This window comes from Pungitius pungitius, chromosome 1, assembly GCF_949316345.1.
Source record: "Pungitius pungitius chromosome 1, fPunPun2.1, whole genome shotgun sequence".
Classification (NCBI taxonomy): domain Eukaryota; kingdom Metazoa; phylum Chordata; class Actinopteri; order Perciformes; family Gasterosteidae; genus Pungitius; species Pungitius pungitius.
In genome coordinates, this window is record NC_084900.1 from 18283266 (window position 1) to 18298637 (window position 15372).

General features: G+C 42.6%; 2 protein-coding genes across 2 annotated transcripts; one reads left to right on the forward strand and one right to left on the reverse strand.

Annotated features, from left to right (window-relative positions):
- Positions 1-44: 44 nt before the first annotated feature.
- On the reverse strand, positions 45-1054 carry cfap126 (cilia and flagella associated protein 126). The gene is made up of 5 exons (XM_037480524.2): positions 929-1054; positions 795-857; positions 642-716; positions 385-543; positions 45-250 (listed from the first exon to the last, which is right to left on the reverse strand). Exons 1-5 carry the CDS (start codon positions 950-952, stop codon positions 143-145), a joined length of 429 nt encoding a protein of 142 aa, XP_037336421.2. The 5' UTR covers positions 953-1054; the 3' UTR covers positions 45-142.
- A 5194-nt stretch (positions 1055-6248) lies between these two features.
- Positions 6249-11034, forward strand: ccnq (cyclin Q). Its single transcript, XM_037480758.2, has 5 exons — positions 6249-6728; positions 7148-7331; positions 8506-8638; positions 8770-8988; positions 10291-11034. Exons 1-5 carry the CDS (start codon positions 6605-6607, stop codon positions 10378-10380), a joined length of 750 nt encoding a protein of 249 aa, XP_037336655.1. The 5' UTR covers positions 6249-6604; the 3' UTR covers positions 10381-11034.
- Positions 11035-15372: the final 4338 nt, after the last annotated feature.

Sequence of the window (15372 nt, forward strand, 5' to 3'; positions counted from 1 at the left end):
ACTTAGAGGAGCGATCAGATGGGTGGATACAGGCAGTGTTCAAAGGGTAAAAACGCACCTCTAACAAAAAGATATTCATGCTTTTTACCGTATTTATCAACAATTGTATAGCCTTTTGGATTTCATTCACTGAGAATGGAGTTCAGTGGTGTGGATGCTCCTCTCGTTGTGTCTGGGTGGAGGGCGACGCTGCGTTCAGTGACAGAGCAGCACCGTCTGACTGTTCATCCCCATCATTCGGACAGGAAAGCTACAGACAAGAACACAAGCCTTTATTGTGGCAGTAGCACAATTAAATACTGATAAGTAAATGGAAATGAGTGGTAAATACAGCTGGTGTAGAACTAGAAATACGAGCACAATTAAAGACCAAATGAAACTGACCTGACTGGTGTGCTCGCCAACATCCTGTAGGCCTGTGGTGTTTTTGCAAACAGAGTGCTGTGGGTCAAAGGCCAAGGACTTCGACCCGCGGAGGCCGTCTGCAGAGCGGCCTGCAGGTAGATCCCAGGTCCCCTTAAAGTCCGGCCATGCAGTTCCCCTCTTCAGCATGTCCCCCACAGACACACACAGGGGACCAGTCAAAAGAGATTCACAGTAGAACACATTTTCCTTTAAAAGTAGGTCTGATATGTTCGAACCTTCTTCACGCCTGGGAGCAGATGACCTCTATTATCAGCAATGAAGGTGGTGGCGCCCCCCCTTGCACAGGGTCTCTACACACACATTTTCACATGCTACTCTTTGCTACGGAGCAAAATAGTTCATCAGCAAAGTACCTGTATGGTGTTTACCTGTTTGCAGTGCTCTGGTTCACACCAGTTCGGGAGCCTCTGTGGCTTGAAGGCACTGTCATACTGGGAATGGAAAAACTACATAAATCACCAGAATTAGTTTATTTGTATAATTCCAAAGACACAAAGGTTACCTGGTTTGCTGAGTACATGGACATGGCTGCAGCCGTCTATCTGCATCTGTGTTTGTTGACCCGTTGCATAGCAACGTCATTGTCCTGGCCCCTCCATTCCTAACTTGTGGTCGAAAGACAATTGAGTTAACTGCAAACAGAGAAAACCCATGCTCAAATAAAAGGGACCTTTTCTTCTCTGGAGCCAGCAGGCCAAACGTTTTGATCATTTGTAAAAGGAAGTGGAACCTGAAAGTTTCAGTTATGGTCTTGAACATTGAAAATTACAGCATTGTATTAAAAATGAAAATGAATTTGGGAGGAATATAATATTCATTCAGTTCTTGAATGGTTTTGAATAAAATATGTATTTCAATCTCTACATTTTTGAGGTCTTGTCAGATTTTATACTTTCTCTCAGACCTTTGGCCCTGATCAGCTTAACAAAGAAGGCTGAAAACCTTCCTCAACCGTGTTGCCTTCAGGAATCGTAGGCACTGTGGGAATTATGAACCAACACACTTAATTCACCATATTCACTTGTTTAGTGGTATCAACCTCCAACTGCTTTCATATTTATATAGATTTAAGCTTTTTCTCTGGGATATTTTAAAAAGGTTTTTCCTAAAACCACTGTCCCCAGCTGTATTGGTGTGGTTGATCAATCATTGCAGGGAAAGCTCTTGTGCTTTGTGCTACCTCCGATTTGCAGTTAAAGCGGCGTCGTTGTGGTGCACCGCTGGAGCGCTGAAGGGTTACGTCCCACCAGTGGCTCACCTGCTGAAGCGGGACCCTCCCACTGTTTTTCTGTGTTGTGATTTAATCATTTGTTTCCTGTGTGTGTGTGTGTGTGTGTGTGTGTGTGCGCGTGTGCGTGTTGTTGTTGAACAGGAGCTGCTGGTGCCACTGGAGTGACTGGCATATCCCGGTGGTGGCGGTTCCATTTTTCTATAGTGCACCTTGGTTTTGGGATGTGGTTTGTTTGTTTCCACGTGTGGTGTAACATTATGTTCCTTCCCCCGGTGAGTTTGTTTGTGGAATCACGTCGTGCCTGTGTTGTCCGGACCTGTGTCCTGTGGTTGACCATAGATTGGGGGCCCCCCGATGATAATTCAGGGGGTGAAATTCCCTGGGTGGCGTTGTTGGTGTATAATAGCAAAACAAACAGATTACCCCCTTAGCGTTGCCACATATGAATCACGTGAATATGGTGGCTAGAAAGTGTTGAGTCTCACAGTGCCTTAGTTTCCTGATGGCAATTTTCTTTTTCAAATGATCAGAACTTTTGGCCAGGATTTGACACTATATATAAAGGCCATCACAGTGTAATCAGGGTAAATGTGATTTGTGGCTTTGGTGATGATAGAGGAAATGAATTACATATAAATAGGATACTAATATTGTATTTCAAATGAAGATGTCTCTCTGTCACCAGATACAACCCTTCCAAACATTCCTTTCTCCTATTAAATGACATCCCAGTACCACTAAACTAGAATCTCATCTACATTTCGAGGGACACCTTTTTTTCTCCAGGATGGGAAAGACATTTTAAGAGACAGTACCATGCAGGTGAGTCGAAGACGCTAAAGAAGGACAGCAACAGGACAGGTAACATGAAACAAATGAATCTCTCTCTATATATAGTATATAGTCAATATGTCTGAATGCCATACAAACTACACATGTTCTTTTCTTTAGACTACAGCATTTGACCGACATTATATCTTCATCTTTGCCCTTTGACCTCTTCGATCCAACAGTTACATTTAGGATCATGACAAATAAACTAAAATGAATGAATCAAACGCTAATTATTAAACTAAGATTTATTTATTGTTTAAAGAACATATGTTAACTCTTCCATGACATAAAAAGAGATTATGTATACAACTATGGTTTCAAATTAACCATCACCATCAAAGTAAATAAAGATAAGAATTGAATGCATCTGTCTCAGTAACCATTAAATCTTTGGTTTTAATACACGTACACTGCCACCTTTTGGTAGAGATGTAAACACATTTATTCTGCGTCTCATTAAACAGCAACAATTTCTAGCAATTGTTGGGATTCCCGATCCCTCCGAGTTGGTTGATGAAAAGAATCCTACACGTCAATTAGCTCCTCTATCATCACCGAAGTCAAAGGTCCCATTAATCTTGAGGACACTGTGATGTCCTTGATAAAGCAGCAACCAGGAGTCCCATGGTAACTCTGGAGGTGGACAGAATCTATGCACAGGAAGTAACCGTGTACTCCATAAATCTGGCCTTATTAGAAGAGTAGCAGGAGAAAAGCTGCTATTGAAAGAACCATAAGAAATCCTGTTTTCCACATGCCACGTGAAAGACACAGCAAACATGTGGAAGAAGGTACGCTGGTCATATGAGACCAAAACTGAACTTTTTGGCCTGAATGCCAAACGCTGTGTGATTGACACCCAACACTGAGAACAACATGCCAACAGGGAACATGGTGGTCTCAGCATAATTTCAAATTCTATATTTGCCCTTTTTACAAGTAGAAGAAAGAGATAAATATAACGAGTGCTGACAATATCTTCTTGTAACACGAATCAGGAATTTGAATCCATAAATTGTGGCAATTTATTGAGAGCACTGTCCAGCAGTACACTAACATCTGGGTAAAGCACATTCTATCTCTGCAGCTTGGTCCTGAGCGCTTTGTTGGTGCAAAAGTGTGACACTCTTGTTAGTGAGTCCACCTCTTGTTGGTACATGCATTCAGCCTCGCTGTAACTGGGGATACTCTTCCTTGAAATAGGAATTTAATGTTTTTCTCTTGGAAATAAAATCTCTCTGTACAATTGAGAAGCTTCCCTAAAACCTGGCTTTGAGGTGGAACTAACATGGGCTCAATCAGTGATAACTTAAGGCTTCGTTTTTTCAAAATAGTAACAAATCTGACGGCAATAAAACGTAAAAAAGTAATATTCTTTGGAACACAGTCCAACATTAGATCTTCTCATCCTTTCACCTCTTCGGCTTAAAACATTCAATTCGGGGTTTAAGTGTGACAAATAAGTATGTAGGTCAATTATTCTTAATGTTTAATATAAAGAAACGAAAAGTCTCTTCATTAAAGGTATGTTTTGTTTTTAAATTAAATAAATAAAACAAGATGTGTACAACAATGGTGGCGAATCAACCCTAAAATCACATGAAACTACATTTGAGTAAGCTCCTCTATCATCACCTAAGCTCCTCTATGAGCTTACTCAAATGTACAACTAAACTAAACAGGCTTCAGCAGACTACTGTTGGCGGGAAATAGATTTTCTGTAACAGTGTTATGCTCGTGTGTCCAACATGCTTAAGAGCAGGTAGTCTGTTGCAATAGTTCCCAACCCAATTTTAGCCTGATGGTGGTATCTGCCCACAGCTCCACAGGTCACATTAAGTGACATGTTGGAAATGAATTAATCTCTTTATTGTTCTTGTCTAGAGAGAAAAAATATTATATAAATATATAAAATATTCTAGAGTCTTAATGCCACATAAGTCATTTTCCTTAGATCACACATTTGACCAACATTATTTCTTATCATCTGGGCCCTTTCACCTCTTGGGCCTAACCGTTCCAATGGAAACAAACCAGAATTGATGATCCAGATTTCTCTAGTCAAACCCTGAATATAACTGTCATTATTTATTGCTTAATAAACAACACATGTTCCCTCTTTCATGATATAAATATAACAACAAAAATTTACAACAAAGGTTGCAAATGAACCCTAAAAATCACATGAAATAAACCTAGCTCAGGGGTGTCAAACTCATTTCAGGTTCGGGCCAGATACAGTTCGACCGAACGCGGGCCACTGACGATCGGAGCGAAAGGCTGACGGAGGCGGGGGCGAACTGTACGGCCGTACGCACTGCGGTGGCGGACCGCACTGGACGTGCAGCCAGACACCTGCGGCGGAGTTCGACATAAGTGACCTAGATAAATCTATGGTTTAAAGAGCAGGGAGTGTAGTCAACTACTGCTGCTAACACATCCCGTCGGACCCGGATTATTTATATCCGTTAATGAACTTTTCTCCTCATGTTAACCTGGTAACCGCTGTCATTGCAGACAGTTGCGTGGATTTTACTGTGAAAATCTACGTGCTTCCGGTTTAGCGGCTACGCTTCGTATATTCGTTTTATGGAAAAACACACAAAAGGGATAAACGGAGTGAAAATTGTCAGTTGGTCTCCTTTTTTGGTTCTAAACGAAAAACGCGAAAACGGCCGCCGACTTCCGTTTTACCGTTTTGGATTAGAAACGAAAAACGAGAAACGAGTGTTTTGGTTTTCTGGTTTTTACGGTAAAAGGGACGATCAAAAGGTACACGGACCGGACTTGCGTTCCCGCGAGAATAGACTCGTGAGTCCCGACTCGCAGGTTCGGGAGAACGGAGAAGCAACATTTCCGCAATTGGAACAGCAGCTGATTTGATGACGTCACCACGTCAGGTGGCTAATACGTTATAATTTAGTTTTTGACTTAAATATTTTACTATTAACAAGCTTTTGTCTCATTTTCATTTAAAATTAGAAATGGTATAAATAATATTGAGCACCATATATATATTAGTATTATTATATTTTATATATATATAATCAGTCATAAAATAATTAGCTTTACCATTTTAGGAGGAGGAGGTTGGAAACAGTAACAAAAAATAAACTATTATACTAAAATATTTGAATGCACACACGTTTGTCTTGTTACTCAAACATCAAGAGGCTGATAATCAGTGTAGTGGTCCTCGTACAGCAAGCTGCTGACCACACATCAAAGATCTTACAGAGAACTATACAATAATTCATAGTATATAGTACAGTTAAACCTCATGTATAACCGCTACGGAGACGTGAAGACCAGCGGAGCATTTCACAGAAGACTCGCCGAAAACAGGATGCTCTGTGCGGGCTCAGATGAGCTGACCGCCCGGTGCTGGAGGGTCTGACGGTCCGATAACTACACCTCACATCTCCATCCACGGAGCAGACTGTTACGAAGGCTGAATGTTGACAAACATTTGCTTTAACCACAAACGTTGCTTTAACAACTAACTTCAGTCATAAAATTACAGTACGTTACTTAAATAAAGTAGTATTTAAAAACTTCGACATAAAGTTGTGTTTATTTCCCTCTGTCGCTGTTGCCTGTTGCTGAGGTGAAATGCATTCTGGGATATTTGGCTCTCACAAGAACAGACGAGCCTGCTCCGATGCATGCCCGGTAAAATGGGCGGGGCGAGTCACTTCCGGGTATTATGACCGCTCTCGGCCAGAATTGGAGCAGTACTCGGGCTGCGACTGATGACGTTTCACGAGTCCACGAGAACAAAAGTCCACACAAGAACGCATATTGAGAAAGGGCCCTGTTGTTGAAACACTGACGGAAGTACAACTGTTTATCTTCCGGTTAAGTAATTGCCTGAGAAGTGTGGTTAAACGCTAGCTACACGTTACCCAGACGCTGGACAAAATGTCTGGTCGACTTTGTATTTTCTAAATAAGAAACAAACACCCAGTCCGTCGTAGCGGTGCCTGCTTATCCAGCGAGTCGAAGTGAAGCTGCTCCATATCTCCTGCTTACCAAGCTAACTCCAATGCTAATGCTAACACTAGCTGCCCGTTGAGCGACACTGTTGGACGTGCTGCTGATGCTACACGAGCCATGGAGGGTCCGTCCTCTGTCCGGCCCGCCTCCCGGGCCTGGCTGAGAGACTCCGGCGGGGATGCAGAGTCAGACCGGGACATAAAAACACACTTTCGCGTCTGTCGCTTCATTATGGAGACCGGTGGGTGGCGAACGGATTGTCCTCTGTCACACAAAAGGGACAGTTCTGCATAATTACAATAGACGAGATAGTAGGGAGCTATTGTTGACGTTTGACATAAATGAGAATTAAGTATCGGCGTATTATGGTTTAGTAATTTCAAATGTGGATTATGAGTATTTCTAAAAAAGTATTGTTGGATGTGGCTATAGAGATACTTTATCAATTGAATACAACTACTTGCTACACTATTAAGTCCTCCCTACTGTATGTGTATGTGTTTTTGGATGGAAGATAGTGATAATTCACGTATGTTAGAAATGGATCCTCAAAGCCATATTCCCACTGGCCTGCTGCTCTGATCTGAAGATGGTGACACTTTGGTGTAGAAATGGGCGCCCTTTCAACGAGTTGCTGCTGCCTGTCCTCCCCCTGCTCAGGAGTGAAGCTGGGGATGCGCTCGGTACCCGTGGCCACGGCCTGCGTGTTGTACCACCGCTTCTTTCAGCGCGTCAGTGTGCATGCCTACGAACCCTACCTGGTGGCCATGAGCTGTGTGTACCTGGCTGGCAAAGTGGAGGAACAGCACACCAGGACCCGTGACATCATCAACGTAAGCCACAGGTAAGATGCCCAATGTCCTACACTAGATCACAATAGATCACACTCCTGGGAGCTAATACACTGCTAACTGTCTCACTGTCTGCTGTGGCGCTGCTGATCCACTGGTGTCCGTGTCCATGTGTGGGCCAGATGCTTGGCCCTAACTAGCTTCTGTAGTCTGGGAATGTTAGGACAAGTGTCTCTGTGAATGGGTTAATCATGACATGACATGACGTGTTAAATAACTTTAATGTTTGAAGACTAGAAAAGAGAAATACAAGTTAAATATGTTAACCAATAAAACTTTACCCACTTCAGATTCCTCTGATCCTCTAATATATGGAAAATTACGTAAGAGCTAAAGATTAAGTCTTTAAATCACATTATTGATTGTCATTATATAGAATGTACTAATGACACTGATGTGTGTGTGTGTGGAATACTTTGATTTTATTAAAATAGTCAACAGGACAAGGGGAACCATAGAAATACATTCTACTTCTGTGGTAGGAACTCAATATGTGAGTGGTCAGTTTGATACGTCTAAAAATATCCATCGTAATTCTCCAAAGGCCTAGACATATTTAAATCAACTCTTATGTCCATCAGTTCAGTCTGAATGTATTCCTTACGACAAAGATAGCAGCAAATAGAAGCGTAGCCAGTAGATTTTTGGCATGTTGATGCAATTTGGCAGCAATATTATTTTGAACGGGAGTTAAATTGGGAGAACAATCTCAACCCGTTTGCTCTGGGGATTTTCTAACCTATTATAACAGTTTTTTAAACATATTACACAGTTCTAATCATCAGCATATGTTCGATCGCTCATGCTAAGTTGAAGTTCGGTCCACTTACTGACCTGTTTTGGAGCTGGATGTCAGCAGGAACATGACCTTGCTTTGATGTCATTTTCAGTGGTATATTTCTTTGGTTTAGGAATGTTGGGTGGACACATTGAGGCATATAAATATGTTTCATTGAACTCTAGTTAACTTTGTGTCAATCAATGTGATTAACTGGTCAATGGTGTGACTCACCTAATTCCTAAATGAACATTAAAAAAAAAACTGCGGTTCTTCTTTTTTCCTTAGTACATTAGACAATGTTTATGTACAGCTGGTCAGTATCTTCATCAGATGTGTTTTTAGTTTGACTGTTAAGGTCAAATGTGTCCCCCATTCCTGCCTCGCAGGTATTTCAACAGTGGCAGTGCTCCTCTAGAGTGTGACAAGGAGTTCTGGGACTTGAGGGACAGCGTGGTGCAGTGTGAGCTCCTCATCCTCCGCCAGCTCAACTTCCAAGTCTCCTTTGAACACCCCCACAAGGTAGGTAGGTGTATGTGTGTGTTGAAATTTGTATCTTTTTCTTTTTTACCTGATCTTCTAAAAATACTGCTGCCCTGTGATTGGCTAAACCCCATTATTTGTGCATAATGCAGTAATGTTTCTTTCACCAGTATTTACTCCACTACTTGTTGTCCGTGAAGTCACTGGTGAACCGCCACGGTTGGTCTCGAACCCCTGTAGCCGAGACATCCTGGGCCTTGCTTAGAGACTGTTACCATGGCGTCATGTGCATCCGCCACATACCACAGCACATTGCCATAGCAACGTTGCACCTGGCTCTAAACAGCTACGGAGTGGAGCTGCCTGTTGGGGAGAAGGAGTGGTGGAAGGTGTGTTTTCCCTGTTATGTCTTTATAATTAGTGTTTGTGTGCCTTAGAGGCTGTTTTTATTAAGATTTTAACATGTGGCATGTTAACCGGTGTGTGTGTGTGTAGGTCATGATAGCTTTAGCTGGGAGATGTGTTTGCGCTAGGTTCCTCTGTAAAAAAACTACCCTAAACCTGAAAGCGAGTTTTTCTCTTACTAAACTAGGACAGGCTTCATTGCCTTCTTAACTCTTTGTAAAGCACATCTAATTCAGAGTGCTTTAAAGAGAAGAAACCTCTCCACGGACACTGTTCCAACATCCACCAGCTGTGGTTTGGAGAGAAAAAAAGCCTCCCAGAGTTTGGATGTGACAACATTCTACCACTGTTCTTTCTACAGTTTCTGCATCAGAGGCAGACTATAAATCAGCCCAATGAAATTGCGAGAGTTCACCCACAAAGTCCCTGATGGACTCAAAGATACTTTACTTACGTTGCAAGAGACACCAATGACGTTTTTTTCGACATGACGCTGTCATGGCCCAGTCTCTGTCAGGGTAGACCAATAACATCCTCCCACTAAATGTTTTTTTAATGGGTCTGACATATCGTTAATATTTATAATATAAGCTTCCCAATATGTAGCAACCAGGCGGTATAATGGATTTGTTCTTGTTTGTTATGTAATAGACAGAAACAAAAAACGGTCAAACCAAAAAAATAAAGCTGCGTGGAGGCTTCATTGAAGTAGCTGGGTTTGTTTACAGGATTGGTTTTGGAACAAAGATGATGGAGCATGTTAAAATAACTCCATTGATCATGGAAGTTGTCTAAGTGCAAACAGACCCTGCACACATAACACGGGTGGCTGTACCTCATTAAAGAATCATCCTCAGCCAAATATCCAAACAGAACATGCTGCGGACATGGCTTGTATCAAGTGAGAATATTGTGGAAAACGAGAGTGCATTTAAAATTTCAACAGTGTCATGCAGTAGTGGGTCTGTAAGGTGTGTGACGTACACTAGCGGTAGCTGTAGCCTTGCACAGCTGTGTCCTGCTTTTGGGGCGATGGCAACAGCAAACCTACAGCTTTAACCAAACTGGCGCCATCACCTGACCTTCCAGCTCCATGTTCAAAGCTCAAGTGCCTCTTCTAATTGTTCATGTAATTAAAGGCTGGTGGCCAATGAGTGGTTTGATCATATAATTCACTAAATGAATTAGGATTTGTTCTGGTTTTCTGTCTAAGCGTGCATGGATCGTTAATTCCTGCTGTTTGTTGCCGAGGTGTGGAACTGAAGCTTGTGTTTTTGTTTTTGTAGGTGCTGTGTGTGGGCGTGACCAAAGCACACATCGACGCCGTAGTGTCCGACCTCCTTCAACTCTACGACATGGAGGCCAGGTGTATCTGAGAGACACGCCAACGCTGGGGACTCCTGAGAGTCGCTGCGCGTGTGTGAGAGAGGAATACTGGATGCTCCAGTTGGTCTGTGAGAACACCCACCGCTCTGCAGCATACACTTGTGCTCTGGAGTTTATCATCAGCACCAGAAATAAATGAGCAAAGTGTCTTCCATAGTCTGCATTGAACATTTGAGCCACGTTACAGAGCCTGAATGTTTGTATTATTTTGAGAATTGTAACATACAACTAACTTTGAATCTGATATGAACCATTGATGTGCAACAGTGTTTGTTTAAATGATGAGAGCAAATTAAAAGTAACGTATTTGGTTCCTTTTTACCTTCAAACATGTGTACGTTTTCAGTATATCCATAAAGCGCAGCCACTCGCAGAGACTTCATAAACGAGTGGAAATGTTGTGTTTAATTTGATGCACCAGACCAAGCAGAAGAAAATATGTGGGCAGAGATTCTACTGGATGAATTTTACTAAAGACTACAGTTAAAAGAGCATTGTTTTTATTTGGCCATTTGAGCAAAATGAACTCTGTTGGAAATATGTTATTTTATGTTTTCTTCTTGTCAATAAATGCCATAAAACTACTGAAAGCAACACTGAATTGATACAAGCGCAGTCTGTGAATAAAATTCTGATGTATCTTATTCCTCACTGTCAGTGCGACATGTTCTTTCATCCCTCAAAAGTTAATCCAATTACAGTTAAATATATTTAAAACATCCTGAACAGCAGTAGTTGTGTCGTCATTGTGTTGTGTCGCCCCCATAGGGGTAGAACCTCCATCAGGTAGAACCACCATCAGATAGAACCTCCATAAGGTAGAACCACCATCAGGTAGAGCCTCCATCAGGTAGAATCACCATCAGGTAGAATCACCATCAGGTAGAGCCTCCATCAGGTAAAGCCACCATCAGATATAACCTCCATCAGGTAGAGCCACCATCAGATTTAACCACCATCAGGTAGAGCCACCAAGCACAAAGACTCCAGGACAGAGGTAAAGTTCTTAATGTATGTCAACAGTAATATCGGAGTGCTAATCTAATTTCTTGTGGATTGACAATAGATAGAACCAAGTATATTTCACATTTAAGCTTGATGATTTCCTGAGCGAAATTTGTTACCTAGCTTCTTAAGGCAAATAGCACTGATTATTTTGAGTAAAGATTACCATCAAAGACTGCGTATATTTCATATTAAAGATTTCTTTCAATTTAAATGTACTTGAATATTTTGGATTTTAAAAAAAATCTTTCTAGTAAGTAAAGTTGACTTAACATTTCTTTCATTTGATCTCATTCCATTTGTGTAGGCAGCCGCTATTATAAAGCGTGCTATTAGACATCCACCAAGCACTTCTACGGAGTACCAAATGCCTTATGCATAGACTCAAGAAAGCGAGTTTATCTCTTAGTATTGTGGGACGCACAGTGATTTAGATGAAATGATGGATCGGTCCAAGCTCTACCAAGACCTTTGAAGATGCACCGTTTCTTTTCAGCAACATTAAAACAAATCTTGCTCGTTAGAGACAAGCCCCTGAAAGGTTGGTATGTAATCTCAAGCATTTTCAAGTTATAATTGATTGCGAGCTTAAAAGGACAGTTTACCACAAAATTAAAAGAAAATCTTTTTCAGCTTATCTACATGTTTTGCTATTCATCAATTTGGTCTGAGCAGCAGAATCTTGAAGATATCTGTATTTTTTGTGTATAATTGGATGTTGTGGAGTAAGTTGTCAAGGCACAAGGAAACAGGTTTTACTGCAAAAAGGTAGCTTTATTTTCCCAAATGTTCTTCAAATTCAAAACCTTTAGCAAAAAATCAATTAACAGAGTGTATAGCCCCAATAAAAGTGGTCAGCAAACCATAACTATTACAACTTCGACTAAAACCAACCGCAGCATACAGGGGACACAACGTAACACATACCCGCCCTACTTCCCCCATGCTGTCAGAGCTGTTCTTATGGTCCTTAGCTCAGGCCTCTTGCATAAGGCCGACTCCATCTTCAGCGCCATCTTCTGTCCAACCAGGAAGGGAACTCAACAACCAGGTCACCACACTGGAACTGGACGGCATTCAACCTGTGGTACTCAAAGCGCCAAAAATAACATTTGAGAAACTCCGCAAACTCAACTAAATTTGCGTAATTAATGAAATTTGTAATGTATTTCATTCACTCCGATCATCAGGACCTACATGTTGAGATTAGGGCTAACTTCTTGTCTGTCCTTTCTCTCTGTAGATTTGGGTTGTGTTACTCCTTTTTACATTCATCTTGGAAAGAGATGTTATTTGCAGGCTCTCTGCCAAGGAAAAAGGAATAGTTGTGGGTTATTTTAAGGTGTGTATGTGAACTAGATGCACGCAGTATTTGTTTGACTTTGACACTGCAAAGGCACATCTCCTATTCTTAGAAGATTCCGCTTCCTTCCAGATCGGGGGTTTGAAAGGAGAAAGCTACATTTACTGTGTATATTTGTGGAAATGATGAAACAGATTAGTACCTAGGCACAAAGTGAGTTTTTTCTTTAAATGTCCCTGTGGAACAGTTAAAGATGAGAGGAGGATGTCAAACCAGCTACAAAGCCTTTCATCAAGCTATGCGCACGTGTGTAAACCGACTGTGGTCCATCTCCCTGCAGTGTAGAGGATATCTATTAATAAGTTCATCTCATTCATCTATAAATACATGCCTCTTCTTTTTCCTCACACCGGCTTACTGCATAACAAGCTATGACAGTAGCCAGTTGGGTAAAGAATGCATGGACGGGATGGCGTGTGAACGTACATGCTTCGTTGTTCTTCAACATCAGGGTGGGCTGCTTCAGCGGGCCTCTGCTTTACAGAGAGAGAGCAGAGGAGGAAAGGTCCACTGCAATGGGTCTCTTCTACCACACCCATGACCCCCCCACACTATAGTAAATTAACTTTTGTTCACTCATCAACCAAATTTTCTTTGAGTTGTATTTGTGGATACTCTGGTGGCACTAGTGACTCATCACCTAATAACTCACATCCAAATGATGAATTTATCTATTTGTCTTCAAACATTTAACTACACATTGAATGGTTGAAACAGCAGATGGAAAAGCTTTCATTAAGTGGATACATTTTGAATTGCAAATGTGGTCAGAATCAAGGATTCAGTAACAAACAATTACATTACGACGCAGTCTACATGCTCAAGTTCTGTGTGTCTTTACACTACTTCATCACATTACACACTGAAATTATTTGACATTTTTATGAAATCAGTTCAATATAGACATTCGATCAACAATTAATCAACAATGCCAATGATTATGGCTCCCAAAATGTGTGAGCAGCAAAAGCAGTGTGTCACGGCGCGTGGTGTTAGACGCAAACACAAAACACAGACCATCTGTGTGAAAAACATAGGTGAAAAGTGGTGACTCAGCAGAGCAGGACGGACAGAGGGAGGATGATCCAGAGCTGCAGGAGAAGAGAAAGCAGGTCAATAGTTGTGACAAACTCCATACATACAGTTTCAGTAAACATCCCAGTATGATTTATGAAAGGTTATCAAACATGCATTATTACTTCTTAATGCAGTTAAATAATTAACATGAATATATACAGTGAGGAAAATAAGTATTTGAACACCCTGCTATTTTGCAAGTTCTCCCACTTAGAAATCATGGAGGGGTCTGAAATTGTCATCGTAGGTGCATGTCCACTGTGAGACATAATCTAAAAAAAAATCCAGAAATCACAATATATTATTTTGTAACTATTTATTTGTATGATACAGCTGAAAATAAGTATTTGAACACCTGAGAAAATCAATGTTAATATTTGGTACAGTAGCCTTTGTTTGCAATTACAGATGTCAAACGCTTCCTGTAGTTTGGCTCGGCCACGCCAGAACCTTGATATGCTTCTTACAGAGACACTCCTTGGTTGTGCTCCTCCTGTGTGCTTCGGGTGATTGTCAAGTTGGAAGACCCAGCCTCGACTCATCTTCCATGCAATGTATTTATTTTTCTTTTAACTGGCCACCAGAAAACAACACCAGATGTCAATGTGGAGTGGGGGGGGGGGGAGGGGGCTAGCGGTCGATGACGGGAGGGGTGCTAGCGTCGTCGACGGTGGGGTGCTCACCGACCGCTGGAGGTTGGCCCTGGCCTGGGCCCAGATGCGCCGACATTGGCGGATGAAGGTCTGTACGGCTGGGCAGGAGATCTTCTTCTCCAAGGCTGGGAACAGGGGTGGTTGGTACCCATAGGCGCACTGGAATGGGGAGAGGCCGGTGGACGAGCTGACCAGTGTATTGTGGGTGTACTCCACCCACATTAGTTGTTTGGACCAGGTCGACGGGTGGCTGGAGACCATGCACCGGAGGGACGTCTCCATCTCCTGGTTCTTCCGCTCCGTCTGGCCATTGGACTGGGTGTGGAACCCTGAGGACAGGCTGGCCGTGGCCCCGATGAGGGTGCAGAACTCCTTCCAAAAGACAGAGGTGAACTGTGGTCCCCGGTCCGAGACCACGTCCACGGGGAGACCATGGAGTCTAAACACGTCGCGAAGGATCACCTCCGCAGTTTTTTTGGCCGACGGCAACTTAGGCAAGGAAATAAAATGCGCCATCTTGCTGAACCGGTCCACCACCGTGAGGATGGCGGTGTGCCCTTAGGATGGTGGTAGGCCGGGGGTACGTGGGACCACGGGCGATGAGGGACGGGAAGCGGGTGCAGGAGTCCAGCCGGAGCCTGGTTGGAGGACTTGTTCTGGTTACAGACGGGGCAGGCTTTCACAAACTCCTGGACGTCCTTGTCCAGGGACTCCCACCAGAACCGGCGCCGGAGAAATTCTCTGGTTCGCTGGATCCCTGGGTGGCAGGTGAGATGGGTACTGTGGCCCCACTGGAGCACCTCAGACCGGAGTTGCCTCGGGACAAAGAGTCGGTTGGGTGGACAGGCGCTGGGACCTGGCTGCTCCTCCAGAGCTGCCTGGAC